Genomic DNA, 23,814 nt, shown 5'->3' on the forward strand with positions numbered 1-23,814 from the left:
AATCCGATATTTTGTAAAATAAATATTTAAGTAACAAATTATATAATCTCGTATAATTGAACACGATAGTATATAATCGCTACTTAAAATGACAAAATCACATATGAAAAATATTTTAAGTTTTTTTTTATTTGGATGAAATAATTATTTTGATTTATTAAAAACTGAAGGAACTCAGGATTAAATTTAATCGTGGAGGGCAAAAATTAAGTGTCAACATATATATATATATATAGATTATTATTATCATTATCATTATTATTATTGTTGTTGTTATTATTATTCCCACCACTTCAATTATCATTACTAATACTGCTATTATGTTTTTCAAAAAAATTAAAAGTGCTGCTGCTATGTTTTCTTATAAAAATATATTATTATTTTTATTAGTGTTAGTATTATTATCTTTTATTTAATATTTAAATATATTTTATGACATTGAAAAAGATAATTTTAAGTTCTTTGTTTTAAGCTAATGAAAACTCTTTTTTTGAAAAGCCTAGTATTTTCAAATTGAAATATTTCTAATCTTTTGATTCAAATATTTAATATTTTTTAATTTAAAATTTTTATTACAATATTATTATGTTATGTACTAAAAATTGTCACGTGGCATCTTGTCTTGCTTTTAGTTTTGCTTTTATATACAGAGAGAAATTCCCACCACTTCAATTATCATTACTAATACTACTATTATGTTTTTCAAAAAAATTAAAAGTGTTCCTGCTACGTTTTTTTATAAAAATATATTATTATTTTTATTATTTTTAGTATTATTATCTTTATTTAATATTTAAATATATTTTGTGACATTGAAAAAGATCATTTTCTTATAGTAGATAATTTTAAGTTATTAGTTTTAAGCTAATGAAAAATCTTTTTTTTTAAAAGCCTAGTATTTTCAAATTGAAATATTTCTAATCTTTTGATTCAAATATTTAATATTTTTTAATTTAAATTTTTTATTACAACATTATTATGTTATGTCCTAAAAATTGCCACGTGGCTTTTTAATGTCTTGCCACGTGACATCTTGTCTTACTTTTAGTTTTGCTTTTATATATAGAGAGAGATATTTGATATATATTCAAAATTAAGATTGAATTATTTAGTAGTTGACATATAAATTATTCATATATTAAGATAAAATTATTTTTATTGACGGATTAAATTTTTTGTATGTGTGTTTGAATCCTATCTAAAATTATTTGAATGTGTTTGTATAGATTAATTATATAACTAATGTAACGTGTACATGTTTATTTACTGTTTCACTCTACTGTATAAACACATGTTGAATATGAATTTTGACACAAAAATAATTAACTTTTGAGATTTCGTATACTGTCGAGGTAACTGTGAAATTTAATGATTTGTTTAAATAATATTACGTCAAAATTTTATTTTTCAATAGAAAATTATGATCCAAAATTAGTCAAGGTGATAAGCTAGTAAGATATTAATTGAAAATAGCAAACTTATGACTTATGTAAAAAAAGGGGGTGGGTAGATGTATGGTGAGGATTTGAAGTTTAATTTAAAAATAAATTAAAGTAAATAAATGGTATTCAAAAATATTATTAAAAAATTTAGATATTTTAAAAATTGTGAAAATAAATAATAAAAAGGACATGGATAAGGAATAAGAATTTATAATGTATTAAATAAAAGTAGTGGATAATTATATTAAGTTAAGTGACATGCTAATTAAAAATCAAATATTAATATTGTATTCGTTACATACCATTCAAAATTGATATTGCTTTCTCCGTCTCAAAATAATTGACTATTTGCTTTTTCAATTCTACCCTATCATTAATTATTCTAAAATTAATTAAGACAAAATACAAAACATAATTTTTTTAAATTATTACATGATTGTTTTTACACATATAGATTTAGTTAGAGATGAGGAGGAGGAGAATCTTAACAACCTAATATTTTTTAATTGTGATAGTATAATAAAGTAAAATATGAAACTTAACTTTTTTTTTGCAATTACATGATTATTTTTTTCGTATTATTTAGTTAGGGGTGGGTGGGTGGGGGTTTGAATTTTTTTTTCAATGTTTATTAAAAAATAATATGGCAGTTGAATTTTTCTTTTTAAGGTAATGTCAGTAATATGATTTACTATGGTTGAATGAGACATTCCAATATGAAGAGATTAAAAATAATATTTTAATATTATCACGCGCATTGCGTGGGTATGTATACTAGTATATATATAAAAGCAAAACTAAAATCAATACAAGAAGCCACGGGGCAAGATATTAAAAAGTCACGTGGCAATTTTTAGGACATAACTTAATAACGTTGTAATAATAATGTATTAAAAATTTAAAATATTTGAATTTGAAAATATATTATTATTTATTTGAAAAAAAGATTTCATTAGCTTAAAAATAGAAAATCATGGTTAAAGAGTTTTGAATGAACTTTTACTCTTTCATGTTTATCTCTCTAAAAATTCAAATAAATATTATAAAAATATATAAATATAATTTATGTAAATATTAAATAAAATTTTAAAATATAATAATAATAATAATAATAATAATACTCTCTATTTACAATTAAAAATATTTATATATCTAAATAAATATTGATTTGTAGAGTGGACCCAAACCTCCCTTACATCCTATTATTTTAAATTTGTTAACAAATTCATATTTTCAAATCGTTGTTACCTTTTATTTTTAAAAAATATATTTTTTTAACAAATAAATAAAAAAAAGAAATAAAAGAAACAGAATAGGCAAAAGTTTAAACAAAGTTAATATATTAAAATAAATAATAATAATTTAAAAAGTGACCTACACGTCACTTAGTTTAAACAAAGTCTATGAATTGAAAATCAATTGGTTGAGACTTCTCCTATTTAATAGCATATATGAGTTTTTACTTCTTTATTTTTTAAATCAATAACATATTTTTGTGGCTGAAAAATTATAATCCTCAAGACTCCTTCTAATTAGCAACTATGAGTTTTTACTTCTTTATTTTTAAATTAATGTTTATCCAAATCAATATCATAATCAGTTAATTTTTTGAATTCCAATTCAAATAGAATTTGAGTTGAAATAAATTTCTAGCTTCTTAACTTCTCTTATATATACTTCTATAATGATATACAATACCAAGCTTTCTCCTCTTTTCTTTTAGTTATTTTATACTGATCATCAGCTTTTTTCGTAAATTTATTTAATCCATTCTTTATGTTCTTCACTTTTTTTAGAAACTTTTTTTGTTTTAATATTTTTAATTTATATGCAGATGAGTGGTGATAAAAATACATGTTAATCTATTTTTCTATTATATTTGTGCTTGAATTCAAGTAAGTAATTATTTTTAATATGATTTTGTTGATTTAATTTTGATAACAATAAATACATTCAACTACGTAAATAAACAAATAAAATCACCTTTAGTTGAGAAGTCAAGTTGCCTTTTTTGTTACTAATTAAAGTAAATATTTATATTTATGTAATGACAAATGTTCTTTACTTCCATATACTATTTTAACAAACTATTAAAAGCCTTATGTGGTTCAAATAGAGGCCAAGATTTGAATAGAAGTATAGAACCGACATCGAAGTGTCATGTGTGTAAATAATCCCTCTATTTTATATTCCTTTGACTTTTATTAACGTGACATACATCTTAAAAAAACTTTAATTAAATATAAATTTTATTAAACTAATCTTATTAATGATATCTTGAGACTATAAATTCGACTCTTTATTAGTTATTTGAACGAAAAATGTAGTTAAATTTTCTTAATTTTATAAATTGGAAAAGTAAATTGAAACAATTATTTTTAGCAGGGGATCAAGTAAAATGAGAGGAGAAGAGTATATATATGCCACCCGGAGGTATATTTTTAGAATGAAGAGATGACAATAAGATACTTTTCTAATGGCTATTTTTTCATTTTTTAAATGTATTCACAATTATTAGAAATTTCTTTTATTTACAGACTCTTTACTTTGAAAAGAAATTTCGTTTGAAGGGTGTGATTTTATGTTTATATAAAAAGTATTTTTAACTATAATAAGTTGAATCTTGAATAATACGTACGATGTAACTAAAATTTTGATAAATAGTAACTAAACTTTTGATAAATAATGAATTAAAGGAATATTTAAATGTAAAAAATTAAGTAAAGTAAATTTTAAATTAGCATTGTTTGTTTTGAAATAAGAAAGAACATAAAAATCAAAATACAAGAGAAAATAATAAGATACAGTAGGAAAAATGTAAAGACGGGGGAGTGGGGGTAATATTTTGAATTAATTTTGAGAATATAACATAGTAATTAAATAATATATATATATATATATTACTATCTATAAATTTTAAAATGAAAATATGTGACTAATAGAATAATTAAAAAAAACATGTAAATAAAATTAATATATCTATTTCATATTAATAAAAAATCTAATAAATAACTATATTAAATTAAGTATAAGCTATTAAAAATTAATATAACAAGTTAAAAAATTTAAATAGTGAACAACATGATAAATAAAATATGAAATATAAGAGTTTGTAATATTTTATTATTTATTATCACTATATGTGTATAGCTTTGGCTATTGAATCCTGGGGAAAATGGGGGGGGGGGGGGATTGGGGGGGGGGGGGGGGGGAGGAGTTATTTTATTGAGGAATGATATGATACTTGAATTTTATTTATTTATTTTATTAAGGAACAATATGATCGAACATCACAATTCAAAAAGATTAGAAATAATATTTTTATCCGCGCATCGCGACGTATACTAATTTTTACTAATAGTAGGTTTATAAGTTAATATCTTATAAGAAGATAAATATTTTAAAGAAAAATTTTATATTTTTTAATTAAAAAGTAATAAATTAATTTGAACAATTCGAAGAATATGAAAGCTATTTGTTTTTTCCATTTAGTGGTGAAAGTTTAATACTTCTAGGTGATGAGAGATAAAACATTGTCTTAGTCATGAAAATTCTTTAAAACACAATGTAAATATTTCCAAATAAAAAAAAATGTTACAAGTAGAAGATAATATTTTAACCGACTACTCACGAATAAGATAAAAGGACTCAATTATTTTTCAAATATATACATTGCTTACAGAGCAATTTTTGTAACAATTGCATATTTGGGAAGTAGTTCTCAAAATAAAAATTGATAAATTGATAACGGTCTGACTTTAGGACACCAACACCTTTGAGCCAGCCCTGCCATGCCATCATTTGCCAGAAAATGAGCACATCAGTTTGAAAGTGTCCAACTTGGAAATTAAACATAAGATTCTACTATGCTAAATGCCCAAAATATCAAGAAATGTGGAGCTATACACTAATTTATCTGGTTAAAATATAAACAACAAAGTACAAAGGGGAACTGCATTCTGCAACATACAAGTTAGGACACAATAATCCTAATCGGGGATGATTACACAGATAATCGCTTATCTTAAAAAATTCCACCTTTTGTTTTGATTTAATTTACTTTTTGAGATAGTAACTACCATTACTTAAATGACCATCTCTAAATCAACTCCAAATAATCGATAACTGGGGCTATGAATTTGTAACATCATCCGTCTATCCAAGCAAGAACTGTTGTCCGGAGAATTCACCACTAGCCATGAAGTCCACGGTCATATTGATCGTGTGAAGGTTCAATGATCTGTTATTAATCCAAGAGTCTCCTCATCTTGACATTTGTTGAGTTTGTGACCATGGATGTTTGGAAAACCTCCTCAATCCTTCTTGCTCCATTGCCGTTTCTTTCATCGTAAGCCTTTCTTCACCCGTTAGCCTTAGGCATCTCTTTCCGCGCTCTGCAACACCTTGGCATTGCTCGAAACTTCCTTCTCATAGCACCCGTCTTTCGAGTACTAGAAAGAATCGGCTTTCCTTGATAGACCTGACGAAAAGTGCAGCTAGACTTCTCTCATGTTTGGATGATGTAGTATCTAGGGGCATTCGTCCTGTTAAGAGCTACTCCAAAGATATAAACGTCGCTCTTTTCTGTCAATTGGCTAGTGAGGAAATATTCAGGATCTAAGTAACCTAAAGTTCCTTGAACCAATGAGTCACTTTAATTTGATCCAGTGACCATCTAGAAGGCCGAAATCTGAGTTCTCATCGAGTAATATATTTGTAAACTTCACATCTCGATGAATTACAGGGGTAGAAGCTGCAGAATGAAGATATGCGAGAGCACCAGCAACTTCAGACGCTATCTTCAATCGATTTTCCCAAGAAAGCCAACGCATTTCTCCACCATCGTGAATATGGTAATAGCGGGTACCTTTGGAAATGAATTCATAGACTAGTAGAGGAACTTCAGACTCCAAACAGCACCTAAGATTCTCACCACGTCACGATGATTTGACTTGCGAAAGAATGATCATTTCATTGATGAACAATTCTATTTGGATAACATCCATTATTCACGACTTTTTAATTGCAACCACATGTTTGTCCGGAAGAACACCTTTGTAAACCGTACCATAACCAAAGGACCCTAAGATTAATGAATGTTAACACCAAACTCTTACGTTGACAAAAGAGGGACTTTACCTCCCTAATCACCAACGTATCAAGCCAACGATGCAACACAAGTGATATCTACACTTGGCCAGCCCTAGTTACGGATTGATGGCTTTTCCAACCCCTAGAGAGAGAGTTTGTCTTCCATCAATAAACAACTAAGTCCTACAACTTTATCTTGTTCTATTTATATTACATTACAAAAGAAGGCAAATGACTACACAACCCTTAATGAGAGGGGTGGCCATGGAGTGCGTTTTGGGCAAAGTCAAGTGACCAAAATGCCCTCAATGAAGATGACCCAAAAACCGTGAGAAATTAAGTGTTCAAAACCGTGAATCCTCAAGTCTTCATTGCTCCAAGCAATCTTTCACTCACGGCCTTGATGAATGATATGCTCAACGGTAGGCTCAAAATGGTTCTTCCTTGCATATTCTTGTGCCCTCGGGGTGACCAAGTCTTGAGCCTTTAAGTGATGGTCTCCAATCATGTCTTCAAAAATTTGGGTGGTCATTTCACTTGTATCATCCTCCCTTTCTTGAAAAGGATTTGACCTCGAATCCAAACCTTGCAAGAACGAAGAGAAGACAAACAAGCACCACATCCTCATGACATGCGGGTTAGAGTTAGTACAATAAACAACATCAACATGCCAAGGAGGTACACACTTAAGATATAGCCACACATCCTTGACTTTAATCACGAGGGGCTTAGCAAAAATATTACAAAAGGGTGGTGCCCTAATTAAAAGTAAAGTCCACGCAACACATATAGCAATATCACTCAAACAAGTGGACCGTCCAACAACTATCCGTCTTTCACACCCTAAGAAGTTATCGGGGTCAAATGGAAGACTTAACCAAGGACTTAGGTCTCGACCACTCTTATTCTCTCCTAGGGTGCCATCCTCAAGGTTAAGCAAGCCCTCTTTATCACCATTGAAAATATCATGCACAAAAAGAAGGTTGAGAAAGATGTTCCACAAGCCAACTTCAGATAAAGGGTTCTCATGCATGCACTTACTACTAGTTTCAAAATCTCCACTAGGAACATGCCCAACATAAGAAACACTTAAAGAAGAAGTAGATGGAATTTCTAAGCACACGTCACCTTCTCTTTCAAATGAGCAATCCTCACTTAGACACAAACCACCACGGGCAGCCAAGGGATCACAAGCAAAACCATCTTTACCAAGGCAATCACAATTCGGGTTTCCTAAACAATCAAGCACATCAAGGTCTTTTCCACCCGATTGATCATTGTCCACATTCTCACTAGTTGTTGGCAACTTATATACAAACGTAGACTTACCTTGTTTTTCACAAGTGTCAACTAGTGTGTGAATACTTTCGCCACTTGGTAATGGAACCTTAGTCAAGTTATAAGTGCTAGCACTAGATAGACACAAATCATTCTCACGCGGAGAATCAATTTCGTCATCTAAAGGATCAACTAGTGCTTGCGTACCTACAACAAGAGTTTGGTCCTTATGCGACCTAACAATACCAAGAGTATCACAAAAGGGAGACTCAAGCACCTCTACCCTAGGCAAAGCTGCAACTACACCCACTTGGCTCCTACTAGCCACAACACAACATTCTAAGTCTATAGGAGTGTAGGGAATAGCATTTTTACCTCGTAGCTCACATGAGCTATGGACTTCTTCTTGAAGTGTGTCCGGGCAGCCCACTTGCACCCTTTGACCTGCCATACGATCGAACCTTTCATTTGCCATAGCTAGGTCTTGGGACACAGTGTCAAGGTAGGCCAAAATGACATTGGTGGCATTGTTGTCCATGGGTTGGGAGGTTGAAGCCGCGGGTTCCCTTGCAATTGTTCCTTTAAAAAAAAAAAAGAACAAGACTACAAAGCAAAACACAAGTTAGTTCAAAACAACCTCACCACACTCTCACACACTTAAACGTCTCACACTTGGATTTACAAGTTTTGCAAGTCGGCTTGTAGTTCGTGATGAGTCAAGGGGTGAGTCTACTCCTTTGTCAGAATGGATTCTTTGTTTGAAGACTCAAGGAAAGTAATTCCGAACTTGAACCAAGAAGTACTACGATTTTAAAAACGACAAAAGCACAAAAGAAACGTAGACACGAACAATGGATTCAAAGGACTAATTGACAATCTAGTAGGAGTTTACTAGTTTGTTAATTAGTACTAGGATCAATTAAACGAAACGAAGGATCAACAAATAAGAAACTAAGAAATCTAGAATTTGGGCTTAAATATGTTGCGTGAACAGTAAAACGTGATGACGTGGAAGCACGTAATGGTTGCGATTTTAGACAAGTTGTTATTTTCCAATTTGGAAGTCTTGGTCAATTTTCAATTTGGCGAATTGGGGAATTTTTTTAAAGAGGGAAATTCAAACAAGTCTTGGAGCCTTTTTCAACTTCAAGTTTCAAGACTTGACTTTCTTGTACACCCTTAAAACATGGCCCCTTGTATCATGGAAAGTTGTTGAATAGTGGTTGTTAAAGTCTTTGGTGGTTGAGAAGTCTTGCAAGACTAACAAATTCTTACACCTTTTCCTTTACTTTTTTGGATCAAATAAGCACTTTATTTTTAACAAGGTATGAAGGCTGTGAAGAACATCAAGAACTATAACAGCATTCACTAAGAACAACAACAACAATCTCAAGAACAACCAATAATTTCCACACGGCTTCTCCCAAATCCACAACAACAATATCTTCAACACTTGGCCAAGACAACTACAACTTCAACAAAGATGTTCTTAGGCCACCAATTAACAACAATATCACGTGGTCAAGCTTACAACAACAACAATTTGAAGACTACATGGCCAAAATAGTCCACTACAACAATGTTCAACAAGATTCGGCCAAGTCTTATATTCACACCAACACCAACACTTCAAGCTCAAACTTAGATATAGACTCAATGTGTTAGTGAAGAACAAAACTAACACTTAGAGGCAACAAATACAAGTAAAAATCTTGGCCAATACATAACAAGAACACAATTTTCGGCGAAGAACACAAGATGGGCAGATTGCTCTTTTTACTGGAATTTTCAGTTTTCAACAACAATTTTTTTTTTGAATTTTTCAAGAAAGCTAGTCCAAGATTGATCTTGTGGGAACAAAATCAAGCCACGCTTTGATACCAAATGATACAAGACTAAGTGTGTATCAAGATATTCAAGCCAACACAAGAGCAACAAACTGAACAAAAATGTGCTAGTGAATCTAAATAGGCCACTCACGGCTTCACTAGAATTTAGATTTAGTTTTGAGCAAGAAAAGATGAACACAAGAACAACAATGCTAGTGAATCGAAAGAGTCCCACACAGCTTCACCAGACTTCAAAGACCAACAACAATACAATGTTAACAAAAGAGATGGATAGATAGTTTGACATACAATATTCAATAATCTAAGAACCCTAACCACATGTAAGGATCCTAAGATTAATGAATGTTAACACCAAACTCTTACGTTGACAAAAGAGGGACTTTGCCTCCCTAATCACCAATGTATCAAGCCAACGATGCAATACAAGTGATATCCATACTTGGGCAAGCCTAGTTACGGATTGGTGGCTTTTCCAAGCCCTACAACTAAGGGGTGTTACACTCCTCACACTAGAGAGAGAGTTTGTCTTCCATCAATAAACAACTAAGTCCTAAAACTCTATCTTGTTCTATTTATATTACATTACAAAAGAAGACAAATGACTACACTACCCTTAATGAGAGGGGTGGCCATGGAGTGCGTTTTGGGCAAAGTGAAGTGACCAAAATGCCCTCAATGAAGATGACCCAAAAACTGTGAGCTATTAAGTGTCCAAAATCTTGAATCCTCAAGTCTTCAATGCTCCAAGCAATCTTTCACTCACGGCCTTGATGAATGATATGCTCAACGGTAGGCTCAAAATGGGTCTTCCTTGCATATTCTTGTGCCCTCGGGGTGACCAAGTCTTGAGCCTTTTAAGTGATGGTCTCCAATCATTTCTTCAAAATTTAGGTTGGTCATTTGAATTTTATCACAAAATACACTAAAGAATGCACAAGAAAGTCACTCGCTACCTGGAGTTTCAGCAAATATTTACTCACTAGAAGTTCGACAAAATCAGAGTACACATCCTCTACAATACGATTCAATTCTGCCAATAAAAAATTGAACATAAATGATATATAAGTTGAATACACTCGGCAATAAAGAAGCCAGAGCAATCTTAGTCATACTTTCATAAAACACTTCTTCATATTTTTTCGTCACTGGCTGTTGTAGATTGATAGGTAAAACAGAGGCAACTATCGACTGAAGATCCAGCTGTAAAACAACAAATCAGTTACCATTAAAAACTACATACAACCTATAGTTTAGTAACAAAATATAATCAACTGATAATCGATAGAGCTTCAGTCTATACAACATGAGGGGTCAGTCACACACTATATCATCATCCAAAAACTTTTGAAGTAATGGCAAGCCTTTAAAACCCTTGTATGTGAGAACCCAAGCAACTTCAAACTGAGAACACAAAACTGTTAAGATAAAGCAACTTTGAAGCTACAAACACATAAAGAAGGTACAGTAAAGTAATCAAGACACGATTCTCTACCTGGAGTTGTAGACAACACTTTCTCTGTATGGCTAGTCCACGAACTAAAGCATAAGACATATCTTCTAAACAAGGACTCCATTCCGTCAATAATATTTTGCAAATGCGTAACTATGCAAATTGAAATAAAATCAGCAGAAAAGAAGTTGGCGCAGGCTTAAGTCATACTGTTAGAGAGCAATTTTTGGAATTCTTTGATTGCAAACTGCCGCAGAGAGACACCACCAGGCAAAACACCAAAATCACTGTGGCTATCAGAATCATGAGCAACTTTCGTCTGTGAACTCAAAACCACAAGGATAAAACAAGGGTGACGTAACAACCACAATACACAAAAAAAAGAAACTGGCTAGTAATCAACACATCACTCTCTGCCGGGAGCTGCAGCAGATATTTACTGTTCAGACAATCAACCAAAACAGAGTATACATCTTCTACAATACGACTCAATACTGCAAACAAAAATTTTCATGTCAATGCTATACAAGTTGAGTAAATCAGTAGAAAAAAAGATGGTGCAGTCTTAGTCATACTGTCCGAGAGCATTTCTTTGCGTTCTTTGGTCAATGGCAGTGGCCGACTGCTAGCAAAATCACGAACAACCATAGACTGAGGATCTAACTGTAAACCAACAAATCAATTACCATTAAAAACCACATTCAGCCTATAGTTTGTAAACAAAATAAAATAAGTTAGCTAATCAACAGAGCTTCAGATCTACAACATAAGGCTTCAACCACACACCATATCACCATCGAGAAATTCTTTAAGTAATGGTGATGCCTCAAAACCTTTGTCTTTGAGAATGAAAGCAACTTCATCCTGCGAACACAAACCATTAAGATAAAGCAAATGTGAAGCTCCAACCACATAAAAACGACATAGAAAGGTACCAAGACACGACTTTCTACCTGGATTCGACCAACAAGAGCATGAGATATGCCTTCTACAAAACGGATCCATTCTGTGAATATAATTTTTTCGTACATAAGTGAATATGCAAATCGAAATAAAAGAATTGGAGGAAGTTTAGTGTCAATATATATTTTTCGTAGATGAGTGAATATACAAATCGAAATAAAATCCGCATAAAAGAAGTTGGAGCATGCTTAGTCATACTCACAGAGAGCAATAACTGGAATTCTTCGAAAGCAAACTGCAGCAGAGAGATAACACCACTGGGTTATTGTTTGTGAGAACAGGGGCAGGGGCAACTTTAGTCTGAGAACATACAAAACCAAGGGATGAAGCTACAATCACCACAATACATTAAAGAAGTAATAACACATGGCTTCAACATTCAGATTATACCAATTTTATTTTATTTTTGGTAAGAAAAATTGCATATTGATACGAAAGTGATATTTACAGAACTAAACAAGTTGTTTCTCGGCTGATAAAATAATCCTAAAATCCATCCCGGCATTAGTGTAATGACCTAAAGTTGTTATGTCTGCATGCCCCAATTGAATAATCGTGAAAAAGAGAAATAGCAAATATTTTACAAGGAACGGCGGAGATAATAATAAAACAACGGTGGAGATTAGCCCAATTATTAAGGCAGCCAGCTCAGCACCAACTCAACCAATTCTATAAATATCCTTAACAGAAATTGGGATTGGCAGTTATGAATTTGATCAAAATTCTCCTTGTCTAATCTTCTAGAACCTTTTTTTTTTCTTTTGAAATTGGTAATGTTTTATTCCTCAGCATTAAGGATATGCTGGAGACCTCCAAAAAGGGATCAAAAAGAGTAGCAAATCTAATTACAAGGAACCTAGCATATCTACTAGTTGTTCTACCTCTTCTATATCTTTACACCAAAAATACAAACTAGAACCTTCTTTTTTCTCTTCTAATTGATCTTCTCCTTCATTACTTCATTCTAAGCATTATTACATGTATCCATGGTGGAAGTTGCAGATTCACAGTGAAGTATAGCTTAGTGTTTCCTTATTCGTTGATTGTGTTTCCTTATTCGTTGATTGTAATCGTTGGTTGTTATCAATAAAACTCCGTTCCATTATAAATTCGAATTCACAATTCCAATTGAGTTAGTTACATTACAATTAGCTTATCACGTATCCCTTTGTACCAAACAAGGGATACTTTAACTGGTCGCAGCCCAACCAATCTTTATACCAATCAAATACCCAAATAGGAATGCAGAATATACATACGAATAAAAACAAGACCCAAATTGAACATACTAAAGGAAAAAGCCTACCTTTTTTTCCAGGAGGCTCACTGGAGGAGCTCTCTACTTGCTTCCTTTTCCTAAAAATAAATAAATATATATATAGAGAGAGAGAGGTAGTTCTACAGAAAGTATATCGCTGAAGGGTGAGGGAGGAACATAATTACAACAACAACATGCTGAGTGAAAACTACTACCTCAAAATCCTCGGATAGGAACGAAGAAAAAAAAAAAGTAAAATTCTTACTTGTTCGATTCTAGTTCACCAACTTCTTCCATAGGAGGTTTGATCAATGAGAATGGATTTTGATAGGTACGGACGAGTAGTCCTATTCTTCCATGCATACACTAGTGATCTGGCGCCGCCCAATATTTATACTGATACTAGCAAATTTACCTTGAGATATCATGCTCAATAAATAAGATTATAATTTAAATTTATTTTTCAATAAATACATTATTAACAACTTAGTTATGAACTAATACGCCCTTGCTGAGCAGAGCACGGACCCAATATGCTATGGTTCAATTTTTAAAACTATTACGAAAATAGTGAAATAAATTGTCATTATTAAATAGTTTTAAATAATTTAAGTTTTTAATTACTCTATTTTTTTTTTTATATTTCAATTTAAGTGACATCATATAATTTCGAAAGTTAAGCAAATATCATGATTGAAGTAGTGAAATCGATATGTGTTAAATAACTTATAATAACTAATTAGAAGTAATATAGCAAAATTGCTATAAAAAATACTTGCGGAAATAATTTAAGTAAGCTTCATATAAGAAAAGTCAATTTAAAACATAAAGAGTTAATTTATCATTTATGTCAATTTTACTTTTTTTTTTAATCAAATTTATTAATTTTTTAATAGTTAAATGATTCATAATTAGAGGTGATGTATTAAATTACGGTTAAAACAATTGAAATAAACATGTCATAATTTGATATTATAATCGCTCAGATCTTAGACCATAATTGTGTATTTAATTTTTGTTTGAATCTAATCATTTAGATCTCAATATGTGTACTACTTTAATACTTTTTTTTATACAGATATTACTATTGCAAAGTACTTTATTTGATCGTTTTAATTTATAATTTTTTTATTTATTTTATCCTTGTTATTAAATATTATTTATAAATTAATATTTAAATGACTTATATAATTAATTGTGGATGATATAGTAAAATCACGATTGAAGCAGATGAAGCAGACATGTCATATATATCCATTTTACTTTATAAAATTAAATAATATTAATTTTCTAATACGTAAATGACTTATAATAATTAATTATCTAATACTTAAATGACTTATAATAACTATTCAGAAGTGATATGATAAAACTACTATAAAATTTAGTGGTGAATTTTTTTAATGGACCCCGTATAAGTTGTCAAGTTAATTTAAAATATCCATGGTTAACTAATTAGAAGTGAAGTAATAAAATTACTAAAAAAAGTATTTGTGAAAAAAATTTAAGTGAACTCCATATAAGTCGTCAAGTTAATTTAAAATATCAAGAGTTAACTTATAATTTTGTGTCTATTTTATCTTTTCTTAGAAAATATTATCAATTCTCTAATGCTTAGATGATCGATAATAATTCACTAGAGGTAATATAATAAAGTCACGATTGAAGTAGCTGAAGCATGCATATCATAAATGTCTACTTACTTTTTTAATTAAATATTATTAATTTTCTAATACGTAAATAACTTATAATAATTAATTAGGAATGATACAGTAAAATCATGATCGAAGCATCTGAAGCAGACATATCATAAATATCTATTTTACTTTTTTTAATTATGTATTATTAATTTTCTAATATGTAAATGACTTATATAATTTAGGAGTGACACGGTAAAATCACGGTTGAAGCAGCTAAAACAGACATGTCATAAATATATATTTTATTTTCTTAACTAAATAATATTAATTTTCTAATACATAAATGACTTATAATAATTAATTAAGGATAACATAGTAAAATCACGATTGAAGCAGCTGAAGCAGACATGTCGCCCATAAGCTGCCTGCTTCAGCTGCTTCTTTCACATAAGGGTAATATAATAAGATCACGATAGAAGTAGTTGAAGCATGCATATAAAAAATGTTTACCGTACTTTTTAATTAAATATTATTAATTTTTTAATACGTAAATAACTTATAATAATTAATTAGGAATGACATAGTAAAATCACGATCGGAACAGCTAAATTAGACATGTCATAAATATTTATGTTATTTTTTTAATTATGGGTTATTAATTTTCTAATATGTAAATGACTTATATAATTAATTAAAGATGGCATGGTAAAATCACGGTTGAAGCAGCTGAAACAGACATGTCATAAATATTTATTTTACCTTTTTAATTAAATAATATTAATTTTTAATACATAAATGACTTATAATAATTAATTAGGGATAATATAGTAAAATCACGATTGAAGCAGCTGAAACATGCATGTAATAATGTTAATTTTCTAATACATAAATTAATTGTAATAATTAATTAGGGATAATGTAGTAAAATCACGATTAAAGCAGCTGAAGCAGGCATGTCGTCCACAAGCTGCGTGCTTCAGCTGCTGTAACGTCGTAAAATCTCATCCCGAGACGTCACACGATGCTCAGGGCTACAAGTAGTACCAAACTAACCCTTTTAGCTTTTTACTATGCCTTTACTTTATTATAATCTAATCAAGAAATAATGTTGTATTGTACCAAATATTAACTGAGCAAACTGTAGATAATGTCTGAATAGCAAAAATACTGAAAGTCTGTAAATAAATTCATAGTCCGACAAGTCTCTACTACTAACAAAGAACTAGAGAGCCATTGGGACAGACCCCAAACTGACTCAGACTGAACTGAAAACGATAATTCAAATACTATAAAAGCTGAAAGTCTGAAGAAATAGGCCCTCGAATCATGAGGACTCATCAACTGTAGGGATATAGATAGGGATGCTCGAACTACTCATGCTGCGGATACTGAACACCTGAACCTACATTATAAGACAATGTAGCACACAAACATATATGTGGATCGGTACTTTGAGGATGTACTGAACATATGGGGGTGCAATGCATCAGGAAAACATAGAATCATCATAGTTTATCAAAATCATGCATGCTAAATGTAAATGACTCACGTAAGTTGGAATGTATAAAATTTTTGAAAAACTGAAGCATAGAATCATCATAGTTTATTAAAATCATGCATGCTAAATGTAAATGACTCACGTAAGTTGGAATGTATAAAATTTTCGAAAAACTGATGCAATAAAAACAATTCATACTTTACAAATCTTGTGAGCCATCACATTCAGTTCTAAAAGCTGTACTTGGATTCCATCTTAAAATCATACTATCTAAGTGTAGAAAGGACTCACTCTTTACTCTGGAATCTGAAAACTAATATCTTGTGAGTCCTTACACTTAGTTTACAAAAAAAAAAAAACTATTTATGTTAATCTCTTCTTTCAGGACTTAGGGACTTAAAACTTAGGAACTCTGTGGACTTGGGAGTTTCTTCTAACCGACATAAACCATATGAGCTGACATGGAGTCCAACGTCTTGCCCATGTTGGGGAGAGCTGCTCTACCCTTGCCATCGGAATAGAACCTTAACTTAAGTGATTACTATCTTAGCCCACTATGGGAAATCAGAATCCTACGGTGGCACATAGTTTTGGGGCATAAGACCTTAGAATCATACCCAACTCGGTGCTAAATACTACTCCCATACTTATTGCTCAGAACTTTTTAGGAAATCCACCTTAAAATAGCACAAGGGTCTATAATGAAAACCAATTATGTGTTACTTTACTTTACATCATAAGCTGTATGAATAATGTGGATTCCTATCTTAAATCAATATCAAAACATCATCTTTCTTTAAACCCTGGTAAACAATTAGTTAGAAGGAAGCTTAACACCATAGTCTTCTTGAAAACTCAAACCCATTTTTTATATGAATTTAACAATAGAAAACTTTCAAGAACAAAATCTTAAAGATCTCAATACTTAATCTTTGGACTCAAATTCATACTTTAAACTCAGGACAATTCATAACAAAACCTTATGCTCAACATCATTCTTGAAATTATTCAACACTATCAATTCAAAATAAAGGAAATACAATTCATGATATAAATCTTTAATTCAAAGCATAATTTAATGAGATAACATGCACTTCAATACTCAAATCACTTGTAAATTCATACTTTTAAAATAAGATGGTTTGGGTACAAACCCCAACTTACAAACCATATAATCTTTAATAAAATTCAAGTTTTTGGGCATAAGAACGAAAGAATTGTTCTTGTTCAAGCCCCACATACCTCAATTGATGAACAACTTGCTTTTGAGACTCTATTTGGGTTATTGAAGGTTGACTCTTAGGATTATTGGTCTAGAAATCTTGAATCTTGAATCAATTTTGCAAAACAATGGTGGAATCTTGGTGAATTGAATCTCTTGGTTGAAACCCTAAGGCTTGTTCTTGAGGGAATTGAGTGAAAATAAGTGTATTTTGGTGTTTTGGGGACTTAATCCCGTGTTATGACTGAACAAGGGTGGAGGGAAATGACTTAATTGCCCATTTGGGCTCGGATCTTTACTGACTGAAATAAAATATGCCCAGCAACGCGCAGGTCGCCGGGCCGTGTCGATGGTACCAACACGATACCCGACGCATCGCGCCAAGTTAGCATCGACTCATTGGAATTTGACGCTGGTAGCTGGGGAAAATATTAACCAACACGATGGGCGACGCGACGGGCCAAGATCGCGTTGGTTCACTGTTTTGGGATTTCAAACATAGTCTAAACAAGGTGTGACAAATCTGAAACTTATCTGGAAACACCTATTGACCTCCGTGATCATGAATTAACTAAAATATCAACTATCGAAGATTGAAAAGGTCAAAAATAAAATCCTCAAAGTTCGAAGGCTTAATAAACAGAAATAAAATCCTCAAAGTTCGAAGGCTTAATAAATGACTAAGTTTTAATAAATGACTAAGTCCCAACACTTAGTCAATTTTTCTAAGTCTAGGAACTCTTTTGGGCATGCTTTAAAGGACTTAGACGATGAGGATTTTGCGGGTTCTTACAATATCTCTCCCTTGGGAACATTCGTCCTCGAATGTCACTGGTTAGGCTAAGAATACTGAGAAAACTGAGGATGCACAGCTGAAATAAATTGCTAAATTAACTCTACATCATTCTAAAATTTTGAGTAAATCTGTGAGTGCATGAACTTATAAAGAAGACACTATATAGTTGAATACATGCTTAGTAAAGAACTGGATCAAGGAAGAGTTGTACCTACGTCCAAATCTGAGTTTGCGGAGAAAAAGTGAGGGTACTTGGCTCGCATGTCTGTTTCTGCTTCCCAAGTGGCACCCTCAACAGACTGATTCCGCCAAAGAACTTTGACCAAGGAACTTCCTTGTTCCTTAGTCTATGAATCTGATGATCTAAAATCTTAACTGGAATTTCTTTGTACGAAAGACTGCTCTGAATGGCTGAGCTCTCTAAAGAAACTACAACAGTGGAGTCACCGATGCACTTCTTAAGCACAGAGACGTGAAACACAGGGTGAACGACTAACAAGTCTGCGGGCAACTCAATCTCATATGCTACTTTCCCTACACGACTCAGAATTTGATAGGAGCCAACATACCGGGGACTAAGCTTCCCCATCTTGCTAAATCTCTTCACCCTTTTCATGGGTGAAATCTTCAAATACGCCAAATCACCCACCTCAAACTCGAGGTCCCTTCTTCTCACATCTGCATATGATTTCTGGTGACTCTGGGTTGTCCTTAATCTTTCTCTAATCAACTTAACTTTCTCCATTGCCTCAAACACTGTATTAGGCCCAAGTAAAATGGCTTCACCTACTTCAAACCAACCTATGGTTGATCTACACCTCCTCCCATAGAGAGCCTCAAACGGGGCTATCTGGATGCTAGAGTGATAACTGTTATTGTAAGCAAACTCAATCAATGGCAAATGCTCATCCCAACTACCCTTGAAATCAAGAGCACACGCTCTCAACATATCTTCTAGAGTTTGGATGGTCCTTTCTACTTGACCATCTGTTTGCGGATGAAAGGCGGAACTAAGATGAACTTGGGTACCAAGACCCTTCTGAAAAGCTCTAAAAAACTGGGAGGCGAACTGAGTACCCCTATCCGAAATGACAGACAAGGAAACTTCATGCAATCGGACTAACTCTTGAATGTACAACCTAGCATAATTCTCAAATGTATAAGACGTGTGAACGAGCAAAAAATGCACTGACTTAGTCAATCTATCTATAATAACCCATATCGAATCATGATGACGATGTGACTGGGGTTACCCCAGTCACAAAATCCATATTTATCTCTTCCGATTTCCAAGTAGGAATATTGAACTCTTGCAATGTACCACCAGGCCTTTGGTGTTCTACTTTAACCTGTTGGCAAGTTGCGCACTTTGCAACAAACTCAGCTATATCCTTCTTCATACCACCCACCAATAGATTTTCGTAAGTCACGGTACATCTTGGCAGCACCATATCGCGCACCATTCGCTTCAGCCATAATTCTCTACCTCAACTAATCAACACAAGGCACGCATAATTCTTGGTCAAGTATTATTCTTTTGATATTCTCACTCCATAACAATCACCTGGACTGGATTATTGTACCATTTTACCATACTTGACACACACTAGGGTGGCCGGCGTTGGGAATATTCTATTGCTAAGAAAAAGGGGAAGGAATGAATTGTTGAGTAGCCAATGGAGCAGCTTCAGTAGAGTATCATCACCATTTCCCTTACAACAAGCGCAACTCAATAAGGCATTAAACTTGAACAACAAACACTCTTGCTTTACCAATTCATCAATGGAGGATTCCACTTCCCAGGCTCACCAATCGCCATTTCAGTTTCTCACGAAGAAGACTTATGAGCCTCCTCACTGGGCTTCCCATCTTAGCCCTATTCCTTCCCACACTTTTTCACTTGGTCATGTAAGATAGATTGCAATCTGTTTCTCTTAATTTGTGGTTATTGTTTGTTTGTGTTAAGATTACGAGAGGATTAATCGTTAATCATTCTTTTTTGTTGTGAAAACTCGGGATTGTTGTTAGTTTTCGACTCCAATTCGCAAGTGGAACTTGCCTAATTTGCCCAAGGACACTGAGGTTTGGTTAAAGGTAAATTCATTTTTTCATTTTTTCAATTTTTCTTTTGCGCACCTTGAGTAATTTCATGATATACCTGCTACCTGCCATTGGCAGCAATAGATACTAGATAACTCAGACCACCAATACTAGATAATAGTCCCGGCATAAAATGTAAGATTATTTTATCCTGTGTTTGGTTGGAGATATTATTTTATCCAATAATTGGGTCAGTGGCCCGTCTTACGCCATCCTTATTCCATATACATGGTGGGATAACTAATCCCGGGATAGCTAATCCCATATACAGTGAGAGCATCACGTCTAGTGATGTCCGTCAAATGCATATTGCAGCTTGATTATCTGGATAATTTCCTTGTTGTTAGGTCACTGCAAAGAGGTCCACGTAGACGATAATTATTTACAAGATAGACAGTAAAGTTTCCTCTAGAATATATACATATCAAAACAAGAAAAGGCTTCGTCCGGGAAAATATTTCATGGTATATATAAAGTACAAGTTCTTGGTTTATAGGGAGCCTGAGGATGGGGATTTCTTTTTCTGCTATTGTCTTTCTTATTTGTTCGGCTGTTTCCATGTCAGTGTCACTATGCTAGACGCTTTGTAACATAAACAAACTTTGAATTAGCAGCGTGATGATCTGTCAGGAATGCAATTGAGTGGAAACAAGGTCAGAAAGCTGGAATTCTTGTTGGAAGATGCTGTAGCACAGGGCGCTGACTGCATAGTGATAGGTGGCATACAAAGTAATCACTGTCGTGCTACTGCTGTCGCTGCTAAGTACTTAAACCTTGACTGCTATCTCATCTTACGCACTTCAAAGGTAATACAAGTACGACCACGGAGATGGATGCATGTGAGAATGTAATGAACCCGGGGCTTGGAGTGTGCGAGTGAAGGACTTAAAACACACCAAACCGACCCTAATCTCATACTTGGAGTGTAAAGAGGAGCCTTGGAACACAACAAGGCAGCCCCTAAATACACTTGAAGGGAGCCTAGCTCTTAAAAAGGCATTTTGGATATTTTGTATTTTATTTGTAACCTAGTATAAATAGAACATTGTAGGGCTTTTAGACTTAGATTATTCATGATGTTGTAAGTCTTGAAACACAAAGAAACACAAGTCCTCTCTCCTTGAGGCACCAAAACCGAAATTAGGCATAGAGAGTATGGAATCACTCTTGTTGATCTCATGGCTTGGAAACGTGATGCTTGGGAGGTGGATTCTGGCCTTGTGTCTTCATAAGAGATAGATGAATGTTGTGTGTAGTGTTAAGGGTCCAAGAGTGGAATATGCTCTTGGGTTCTTAAGATTATACCTTCATTAAGTCTATCTAACTATCCCTTTACTTTTATTGTAAATTGTAATAGTTTGTGTTCTTGTAACCGTTTCTATCTCTTGTTAATAAAACCGTGTGCTGTTCCTATCTTGTTATTTTTGTCAATCTCGCCATATTGTTGCTCTTTTGGTGTATTTACACCTTCAATATCTTGTTGTTATTGTGTTTTCATTGTTGTTGTAGTGAATCTGAGAGTGGTCACGAAAGGGGTCCTCGGTTCTTCAAACTTGTGGACTGATTTGGTATTTGTTTCGTGTTTCCCTTGTGCTTCTTGTATCATTTGGTATCAAAGCATGGCTTGATATTGTTCCTACAAGATCAATCTTGGGCTTGCTTTATAGAAAATTAAAAAAAAAAAGTATTAGAAAACTGAAAAATCAAAAAGAAGCAAATCTGTCCATTTTGTATTCTTGGCCGAAATTGTGTTATTGTTGTGTTTTGGCTGATTTTTACTTGTTTTGTTGTTTCTAATGTTAGTTTTCTTCATCTCTAACACTCTTGAGTCTAAATCTAAGTTTGAGCTTACATTGTTGGTGTTGTTTTTGTAAACATAGGGCTTGGCTGAATTGTTGTTGAAACATTGTTGTGGTGGACTGTTTTGGCCTTGTGGTCTTCATCTTGTTGTTGTTCTAAGCTTGTCTACGTGATATTGTTGTTCATTGGTGGCCTAAGAACCATTTTGTTGAAATTGTAGTTGTCTTGGCCAAGTGTTGAAGATATTGTATTGTGAAAATTGGAAGTTGGCCATGTGAAAATTGTGGTATTTTTGGAGATTGTTGTTGGTTGTTCTTGGTGATTGTAGATGTTGTTCTTGAAGTTCTTCACAACCTTCATAGCTTGTTAATATAAAGTGAACATTAGATCTATAAAGGTGAAGAAAAAAGGGGTGAAACTTTGTTAGTCTTGAAAGACTTACCATCACTCATCAAATAGTCAATCACATCTCAACCACTTTCCAACAACTTTTCATAAAACAAGGGTCCATGTTATAAGAAGATGTATAAAAAAGTCAAAGTCTTGAAAACTTGAATTTGAAAAGGCTCCAAGACTTGTTTTAATTTCCCTCCTTAAAACAAATTCCACCAATTCTTAAATTGTAAATTGACCAAGACTTGAGATTGGACAACAAAAATTATTAGAAACCGCAACCAATTACGTGTTGCCACATCATCATTGTTACTGTTCACGCAACAATTTTGGCTCAAATTTTAGATTTTCTTAGTTTCTTTTTATTGTTCCGTAGTTTTGTTTGATTGGTCCGAACGCTAATTGACAAGCTGGTAAAGTCCTACTAGATTGTAAATTAGTTTTGTATCCGTTTGTTCGTGTCAACGTTCTTTGTGTGCTTTTTTCTTTTATGAATTAATTGTATCTTGTTGGTTCAAGTCCGTAAGCAAATTTTCTTTGAGTCAACTTGAACGAAAATCTATTCCGGACCAAAGTGGACTCCTCCCTCAATCACACACGATCTGACTTTCAACACTTGTGAAACCAAGTGTGAGGTAAAAATTGAGAGTGAGAGTGTGGTGAGGCATTTTTGAGCTAATAAGTTTGTTTGTTTTGTTGTTTGTTGTTATCTTTTCTTTTATGTACCATGGATGCCACCAATCTCGATGCCACATTTGACCGCATCACCGACAATATTGAAGACATGAAATGGCATGTTGAAAGGCTATGCCAATTGGTATCCACACTTATCCTAACAAATCCAAAACCTAAGGTCCAAATACCTTGCGGTGAGATCTTCCCCAAGGAAGTTGCTGCCCAAACTTGTGAAGGACTTTCACACCAAGGTAAAGATGAACATACTCATGAACGTCAATGTAAAATAACTATCTCTTACATTTTTACATTAGCTATCTCTTACACTTTGGTACATATGGATGATGAACGTGTGACT

At 32.9% G+C, this 23,814-nt stretch overlaps 1 protein-coding gene, 1 long non-coding RNA gene and 1 pseudogene across 4 annotated transcripts; 1 reads left to right on the top strand and 2 right to left on the bottom strand.

Moving 5' to 3' along the window:
- Positions 1–5,343: 5,343 nt before the first annotated feature.
- LOC124897112 lies at positions 5,344–6,526 on the bottom strand (annotated as a pseudogene).
- A 3,384-nt stretch (positions 6,527–9,910) lies between these two features.
- Positions 9,911–13,735, bottom strand: LOC107866037. Of its 3 annotated transcripts, none has more exons than XR_007053735.1 (9): positions 13,598–13,735; positions 13,381–13,430; positions 12,277–12,374; positions 12,065–12,117; positions 11,898–11,975; positions 11,687–11,774; positions 10,774–11,605; positions 10,615–10,691; positions 9,911–10,539 (listed from the first exon to the last, which is right to left on the bottom strand). It is a non-coding gene; the product is annotated as an uncharacterized LOC107866037 (long non-coding RNA). The 3 variants fall into 3 exon arrangements; XR_001672758.2 differs by having other exon boundaries at positions 10,774–11,062; positions 11,154–11,774; XR_007053734.1 differs by having other exon boundaries at positions 10,774–11,774.
- Positions 13,736–19,819: 6,084 nt separating this feature from the next.
- LOC124885483 (putative D-cysteine desulfhydrase 1, mitochondrial) lies at positions 19,820–22,006 on the top strand. The gene is made up of 3 exons (XM_047409589.1): positions 19,820–20,396; positions 20,517–20,582; positions 21,203–22,006. The coding sequence occupies exons 1-3, from the start codon at positions 20,271–20,273 to the stop codon at positions 21,437–21,439; spliced, it is 429 nt and encodes a 142-aa protein (XP_047265545.1). The 5' UTR covers positions 19,820–20,270; the 3' UTR covers positions 21,440–22,006.
- Positions 22,007–23,814: the final 1,808 nt, after the last annotated feature.

Source organism: Capsicum annuum, chromosome 3, assembly GCF_002878395.1.
Source record: "Capsicum annuum cultivar UCD-10X-F1 chromosome 3, UCD10Xv1.1, whole genome shotgun sequence".
Taxonomy (NCBI): Eukaryota; Viridiplantae; Streptophyta; class Magnoliopsida; order Solanales; family Solanaceae; genus Capsicum; species Capsicum annuum.

Coding starts and splice junctions, on each gene's coding strand:
- LOC124885483 (XM_047409589.1), top strand. CDS start 20,271: ATGGAGGATTCCACTTCCCAGGCTCACCAATCGCCATTTCAGTTTCTC. Junction 20,397..20,516: donor ACACTTTTTCACTTGGTCAT/GTAAGATAGATT, acceptor GATTGTTGTTAG/TTTTCGACTCCAATTCGCAA. Junction 20,583..21,202: donor ACACTGAGGTTTGGTTAAAG/GTAAATTCATTT, acceptor TTGAATTAGCAG/CGTGATGATCTGTCAGGAAT.